The 7,752-nt window shown below is 42.8% G+C and overlaps 1 protein-coding gene across 6 annotated transcripts in view; it reads right to left on the bottom strand.

Annotated features, from left to right (window-relative positions):
* The window catches only part of gria3b (glutamate receptor, ionotropic, AMPA 3b), an 85,208-nt gene extending 79,590 nt beyond the window's left edge, over window positions 1–5,618 (bottom strand). For 4 of the 6 annotated variants that reach the window (XR_002746073.3, XR_008603798.1, XM_035947496.2 and 1 more), the window contains exons 1-2: window positions 5,355–5,618; window positions 4,742–4,900 (exon numbers count right to left, since the gene is read on the bottom strand). Coding sequence is in view for 4 of the 6 variants with exons in the window: in XM_035947496.2 (XP_035803389.1) it covers window positions 4,742–4,900; window positions 5,355–5,433 (238 nt within the window). In the remaining 2 variants the exon portion in view is untranslated. The remainder of the gene's footprint in view (window positions 1–4,741; window positions 4,901–5,354) is intronic. The other 2 variants (XM_023268779.3, XM_023268780.3) reach the window with 1 other exon arrangement.
* Window positions 5,619–7,752: the final 2,134 nt, after the last annotated feature.

The raw sequence follows: 7,752 nt of genomic DNA on the forward strand, positions 1-7,752 counted from the left end.
ATGCACATGCCTGTGCATCCATAAACAAGCCTCCATCTGTTCTTCCTACACAGCTGGACTATGAAGGCATGTCCCGGTACAACCCCCCATAGCCTGGAGAAGTCTCTCTCTCTCTGTCTCGCTCTCTCTCAAACACAGCCATAGACTCATGCACACACATACTCCAAGCAACCTTAAAAAAATCCTTACTCAAATTGTTTTTCTCCTTGCTTTTTCGTACTGCAGTCTCTATCCTCCCACCACTCCCTCCCTTTCCCAGCATCCCCTGCCATGTTTCCCTCGTCACACCTTTCAAGCTGAGCAGCAGCCTTTAAGAACTACGTGTGGCACCACTACAATCACCTGAGGAGCTTCTCTCGACCATAGCCTGTCTCTGTCAGGACAAGCACTGCAAAAACATGTCTCCCTGTCGCTTTGTTTACCATCCATTCACACACCACCACAATAACAACAGCCCCAAAAGCTATACTCAACAATACATGCGAAGACTTTGTAAGGGCCTTTTTGTCTGTGCTTCACAACATATGCCATTTGCCACATGTGCTCAGTCATAGTGTAGGCCGCCGGTGTAAAGAGACTGTTGGTGTTTCTCAGCAACATGTGCAGAGCTAGCAATCTGGGTGGGCAAAAAGGTCAGCAAATAGGATGTTTGTAAGGACGCATCTAGACAAAAATTAGGCTTGATCACTGTGTTCTTGGGTAGGTCTGATAATCCTCATCAATGCTGTTGATATCCCTCATCCACATAAACACAAGCATCTGTTGGAGCATTCTTCTAGACCATTAAATGAAATGTCTTAATGGGTTCCACACCGTTTCTGATCCTCGACGACACAGCTCACATATTATCACCAGAGATCATCCTGCATTATGCACAATATAACATCGAGTCAGAGTGCAATGCACAAACATTGTGTGATGACAGTAATTAATTTTCTAACCGACAATATTAATGCTGCAGTATGGAATTTCTAGCATCATATTAGTCAACAGCTATTCCCTTCTGCCAAACAGGAGAAGAAAAGATTTATATCATCCTTGTGTTGTAGCTAGAGCCAGCAGCCAGTTAGCTCAGCTTGGTATAAAGATTGGAAACATGAAGAAACAGCTAACCAGGCTCTGCCCAAAGGTAACAAAATCCACCTTGCTGCCCCTCCAAAGCCTGATAATTAACACATATTATGTTTGTGTAATTTGTACAAAAACCAAAGCCTGAAATGGCTGTTTCCTTCCTGGACTTATGCAGTGGACCGTTTCTTGGCTGGGACCAGTAAATTCTTGCAGTCTCAGCTGGTTGGTGCCCAATAAATAATCCAGCAAAGTCTTTATGCTAAGCTACCTGGCTGCTTATTCCAGCTTCCCACGGACGTGAGTGTAGTATCAATCTTCTCCTCTAACTCTTGGCAAGAAAACTATTACCAAAATGTCATACAATTCTTTTACCATCAGTATCTTCCATTTACAGTATGACACATTGCACCTCACAGTTATTCAGCTTTTCTTTCTTGTCCCTTTCCCCCTCCTTGCCATTGGGAAAGACAAATGCAGTCGCAGTGTCTTGTTTTATCCTGTGCTCTTTTCCATTCCCTTGAAGTGAAGCAGTTTTCTCTACAGCCAACAACAGTAGGAGAGGGGTGGTGAACAGCGTAGCCAAAGAAGCATCTGCTGCTGCCAGAGTTTAAGAACCTGGAGGATTCAATAAAAGAGGGGTAGGCACATGTAAGAAGGCTGGCAGAGGGGATACAGACCATTAGCTTAATGACAGAATGAGGAATGAGGAATAGTGAGATGAGATTCAAAAGCCAAGCAGTGCAAAATTTGCCTTTAACAGGAATCAAGGCGAGTAATCTAATAAATAGCGTGGCAAGGGGGAGGCAGAGCGGGGCTTGATGTTTTTTTCGCCTCAGGTAAAGGAGGAGGAGGAAGAAGAAGAAGAAGAGTAAACAGGAGAGAAAAAAGGACGATAGTGTCATTAAGTTGGCTAGCTGTGACCATCAGGAACATTAATGCTGTCTGCTCTGCTCTCCTCAAACTGGTGCCCCTTGCTTTGAACTACTCCTGCCTTCTCAGTATACCTGACTCCTAGCTTCCATAGCTATTATGGACCCTGCACTGGTAATTACACATTTCACGAGTTCTGATGTCACTTCAAAGCAACAACAGTCTTGCCACCAAAGCACATACCAATGCTGCTGCACTACAAAGCCAAGCCTTAAGGATTACTGAAGCCATGCATTGTTTTCCTGACGGTCACTAATTCAATTAACAGCATGCGGCTTTAAAGTGACTTGAAAGAAATTGTTCTGACACAAGGCTGTTCCTTCATTATGCCGGAGGATTTCCACATTTTGTTTCTAAAAAGCTACATAAACACAAGTTTATTTGACTGTATGCACGCCTTTGAGTCTTCTCTCAGTATTATATATTTAATGGATGTACAACAAATGAGGGGGAGTGATCTTTATGACGAGTCACAGTAGACGGCTCTCGCACTAGCTGTCCCAGAGCAAAGAGAGAATGCAACACTGAAGCAGTATAACACACAAAAGAAGAAGCCAGATCTCATCTTAATCAAAGCAGTGAAGGTTGTCTCAAAATAGATGTTCCCCCCAAACTCACATAAATGCCACTTTTGTAAAACCTTGTCCAACCATAAAGTAGACGTGTGCTTCTGCTGACAAAGGTCTGAGTCATTCACATGAGGCTATGGATGACACAGGGAATTTGAATGTCCACTAAATAATTGTGACAGCTTGCAGAACAAACAACAGCGCTGACAAATGTAAAACTCAGCGTACAGGAGGTCTTCATTCACTGGAGGCGAAGTCTCAAAGGCCTGGAAGTCAGCAGATAAGTGATTTTTAATAACCGTCATCTCTATTTTGCTCACTACATTGGTAGAGACAATCCGAGGTGCTTGTGGACTGTTGTAAGCCCAGCATGAGCTGTCTGCCATTTGCGAGCTCAGCTTGACAACAGTTTCAGGACACTCACTTGACAAAAGTCTTAGATCATACATTAGACACATTAGATTCAAAAGAACGCTGCATCTCGTTCTGATTGAAGACCATCTCAAAGTTTGTTGATTATCCTACAATTAAGGAGGAAACTTTCAGTGTATTAAGCATGAAACTTTTCTTTGTGCAGTGGAGCAGGTAAATCTTCCAGCAGAACAGCATATTAATATGCACATCAGAGGACCAACATTGCAATGACATTTGACGATCGCACTCCTATTTCTACATTAGTTTCTTTGCATTATAAAGGCTCAGTTTTCCTATTTGAAGTTTATTGCAGTATTGAGACAGTACTCATGATGGAGATGCTGAGACATAGCAGCAAGAAGCAAGAAACGGGGTCACGCCTCCCAGAGGAACCACTTCTTTTTGCTAAAGCTCTGTCTGCCCCTGAATTTAATTAGATTCTGATATCAAGCCTTTTTCTCCTATGCTTCCCTTCCTCTTCAACATGCGTGAAATTGCACAGCGCTATCTATTATTTATTCACTCTCATTTGCTTATTGTTTCTTATGGATGCCTTCGTTACGGCACTTGCGGCTCTGCTGCCTTGATATGATGCTCTGCTTCATCTCCCTCACTGCTCAGACCCACCTCCTCTGCAGGTCTGAGCCCGATTCATTTGCTGGCGTTGGTTGGGGAGCTATGGATTTTTTTTCCCCCTTTCACCCAATGACAGCACGGTGAGGTGCTATGAGGGCTGAGTGCTAATGAGCTGACTCTGCAATGCTGGGGGAGATGCTCTGTAACACAGGGGGAGTCAGAGGACGGAGCAGGCGGAGACGCTCTGGCACACTGAGAGTCAGAGAGGCCATTATGACCATGCCACACAGGGGTTAGAGGGACTCAGCCACACCAGCCACACAGAGCTGTGAGCACACAAAGTCGGCCATTCAGCCAAAGTGAACTCATCATTTAAAATTACATCACAAAAGGGCACTCTCGAGTCCATTTCTTCCCATTTTGTCCATCTTTGTTCTCCGTCTGCTGACTTTTTAAGAAACTGCAGCAGAGTATGGAAAAAGAGATTTTTTTTTCACCATCAGCTACAAAGCAAAGTTACACCAGTTGCACCATGAGATGAACAGAACCACATAATGACACGAAAGCATGGAAAAACAGCACACCATAAATTATCATTTTGTATAATTTCTTCTTGATTAGTGAATCACTTGTGTGAGAAAATGATTTAGATTTAGTTTGAAAACCCACTACCTCCATAGATACAGTAAGTTGCAGACTACAACAGGCTGTATGTTTGCTGCATATTGCCAAACTCAGGCACCATTGCTGTAAATGTTGTAACAGCAGCATGGTTCCAAACTATATCTGCTGCATGCAAAAAATGTTACTGCCATGAATGAAAATGTTTAATAGGATTTCTACATTTTGTGCTAAAACAGAATAAACATCTAGGATGACTTGCAGGAAGAAAAAAGCTGCATATATATATATATATATATATATATATATATATATATATATATATATATATATATATATATATATATATATATATATATATATATATATATAAAGTGTTGTTTCTTTCAGTCCCACTGAGACTTCATCTAACAGAATGAAGTGAGAACTTGTCTGCTTCTCCTGCATTGAGCTGTGGCTTCTATAAGCTCCATATGAGTTTGACATAAATAATTCTTGCTCATTCTTGGGGGACAGAAGTAGTGGGAATCTGGACACGGCTGGCAAAGAAGCACACTTACATGCATGGGTGACCGAGAAGCTGTTGGACGACTCGAGGTTGTCGACATTGTAGTTGAGGTGGAAAGGCTTTTCAGTGGTGTTTTGGTTGGTGTTGTAGAGTTGGACGGCGAACCTGAACGCGCTGTGCTCCTGCACCGTGGAACGCATGAACAGTCCCCCTTGAAGAGATGGAAACCAAGATCAGACATTCGCAACCAGTCTAGTGTCAGCTTTGGCTCTTATTCTATTAAATGAGGATGAACTCTATTGTGATAAGGAGCAGCTAAATGGAATTTAAAAGAATAACTCATGCATTTTTTTGACCGGCGCGCATGTACGTAACTCCTCGGATCGAGCCGGGGAACTGACCGTCTATCGTCCTCCTTATAAAAAAAAAAAAGGCACTTATTTTCATGCAGGGATCACAATGACACAGTTAGCAGAGGTTGCAGGTTTAATTTAGTTCTCTATAATCAGCCGCTTTGAGCTGGCAGCGTTTCGTAAATCAAGTTAGTCTCTTATCACTGCGCAGAGCTCCGCGCGCCGTATCCGGTATAAAATTGCAATCTTGCATTTCGTTTGTCCTCACAAAACCGAAGTCTGCAGCTGTCCAACACAGCAAAACACACTTACCGATATTAATCTGGTTGGGAAATCCTGCGAATGAGCGGTCAAAGAGCCACAGGAGAAAGAAAACCACGCGTTGTGCCATTTTCACCGACCTATCTGTTCAACTCCTCAAAGGGCTCTGTCTGAGCAGATTCATATGTTCTGGATGGAAGCCGGGTGCAATGGAAATCCAGAGGAGAGATGATGGTCGCTCACAGTGCACCGATTCATTCATTGAGGTGCAACCCAGCTGCAGAGCATTTTTTTGCAACTAAGAAAAGAAAGATAGATGGAGAGAGAGAGAGAGAGAGAGGGAGGGAGGGAGAGAGGGAGGGAGGGAGGGAGGGAGAGAGAGAGAGAGAGAGGGAGGGAGGGAGGGAGGGAAATGGGGGCTGGTGGGAGAAGAGGGAGCTGATCTGAACTCCGATTGGACCCGTCTTGGCGGGCCAATCTTTGGTCAAACTTGATCTGACATTAAATTAAAAAGCCTCAACTCGCCGGATTACAATAACTCGGAATAAACGCAGCACTTGTCAATATTGGCCTACAGTTGGCCGAATCAATAAAAACACTGCAATCTCAGGTGGCCAATGATTCTGAAAGGCTCGGCCACTTCCAGCTGTGGCTGCTGCTGCATCCTCGGAGAAGCTGCCGCACATGAGACGAACAAGTTTGTTCTCCATGTTCTTCCTCAGTTCTTCGGTGTTGGTCTGTTTTAAGGATAGAATACAGGGAAAAAATAAATAATTAAATCTTTAATTACACTGAAAAACACACACATGCTGCCAGAGGGACCCAGAGCCAACAGAACTGTCCGTGGTCCTGAAAATGATCCCAAAAAAGCTGAAAGAAAACTAAAAATAATTAAAATTCTAATGATATACAAATATAATACGCATTTCTGTGGATGCTTAGTGATAATAAACTCAGTAAACTCTGCATGTGATTTTATTTACTTGAAGTTTTACCCCTCCTCTAATGAAACATCTATCATTCCTGTGATTCTGCTTAAGAGAGAACAATTAAGGGATTACTGGCCCATTTATCACCCTCACCAAAGCGCTTTGAAAATTGAGTTTTTAATTGCATTGCAAATGGCTGAGGCTTCAGCTATTGATATTGCAATGCACTGAGTTCCCATTAACATAGACTGTGTGTCCTGTTTGCAACTTTTTTGCATTAAAAGGCAGCAACGCCATGTAGTCTGATGCTAAAGAAAAAACAAATGACTCAGGGCTCTGGGATAGTGATGAAAGCCCCACCAGCAAATAAACAATCCAGTGATAGATTCAAACAGGGATGTACAATGAAAGTACAGTAAACAGACATAAAATGATAATCTCTGCGACTTGAGAAACTAGGATGATGGATGAGTCTGATCATTCTCCACATTGACATTTCAAATCTAAGTGTAACTGGGTTTGTACATTTGGAGCCACACTGTTAATCAACCACGTCAATCAAGTAATGATGTGCTGTGACCTCATCATCACGGGGGGGGGGGGGGGGGGGGGGGGGCTTCCTTTCCAAACAGGGTCAGACTTGATACCTATTCCCACAACTCACTGGCTCTCTGGGGATGAATGTGCGATGACATCACATTGATTCTCTGGTCACCACAGCCTCCGTGTCAGAGTCGTGGCATGTTGGCTGCTTGACCTCAGTGGCTGAAGTCATAATGAGCAATGTCAAACTATGACCTGCTGACTTCTCTGGTCTGCTATTTCCACAAACCCTCATCACAGCACACCCTGATCTGAAACACTGATGATAGTCTGAGTGGAAATGAGGGGCCAGCTGTGATGTTTGTTTCCTTAAATACAATATAAAATGGTTAATTGAAAGAATACCAAAGGAGCCACCTAATTGGTCATTTACAGTGCTTGCTGATTCTCTGCATGAACTAAGCTAATAATGCGCCATTTCAAACAAAAGCCATAAAGAGAAAAAACATGATTTGCTACAAGGGGAGCCCAAGCAGTTGAGATAAGGCCTTGATATAATTGATATTAAATGACGATGATTGCGGAGCATTATTTTCAATTAGGACATTTTGGCCACGCTGCATTATCCTCTAGGCTCAGCCTCTGCAGGAACTCCTATCTGTGACAAGTGCAAAAATTCACAGATATGATCTATATGAAAACAAATAATGATATGCCTTTTAGATTTTAAAACACACTCACAGCAGTGCTACTGAATTGCAGGAGTAATGAAAAGACTGAAAAACAGATGGAGAGATGTTGCCTTTTATCTCATGATGCCGATGATTCATCGCCTATAGCTCAGAGCAGTGCAAGTCTCAACCAGCAAGACCTGTTCATTTGCTCCCTGCCTTCTCCTCCGAACACAACAGGAAGAAATCTTTACTTCTTAAAGGATACATGAGCAAAAAAGCCAGAAAATATAGCATCTATTACTA

Source organism: Amphiprion ocellaris, chromosome 13 (genome assembly GCF_022539595.1).
Source record: "Amphiprion ocellaris isolate individual 3 ecotype Okinawa chromosome 13, ASM2253959v1, whole genome shotgun sequence".
NCBI lineage: Eukaryota > Metazoa > Chordata > Actinopteri > Pomacentridae > Amphiprion > Amphiprion ocellaris.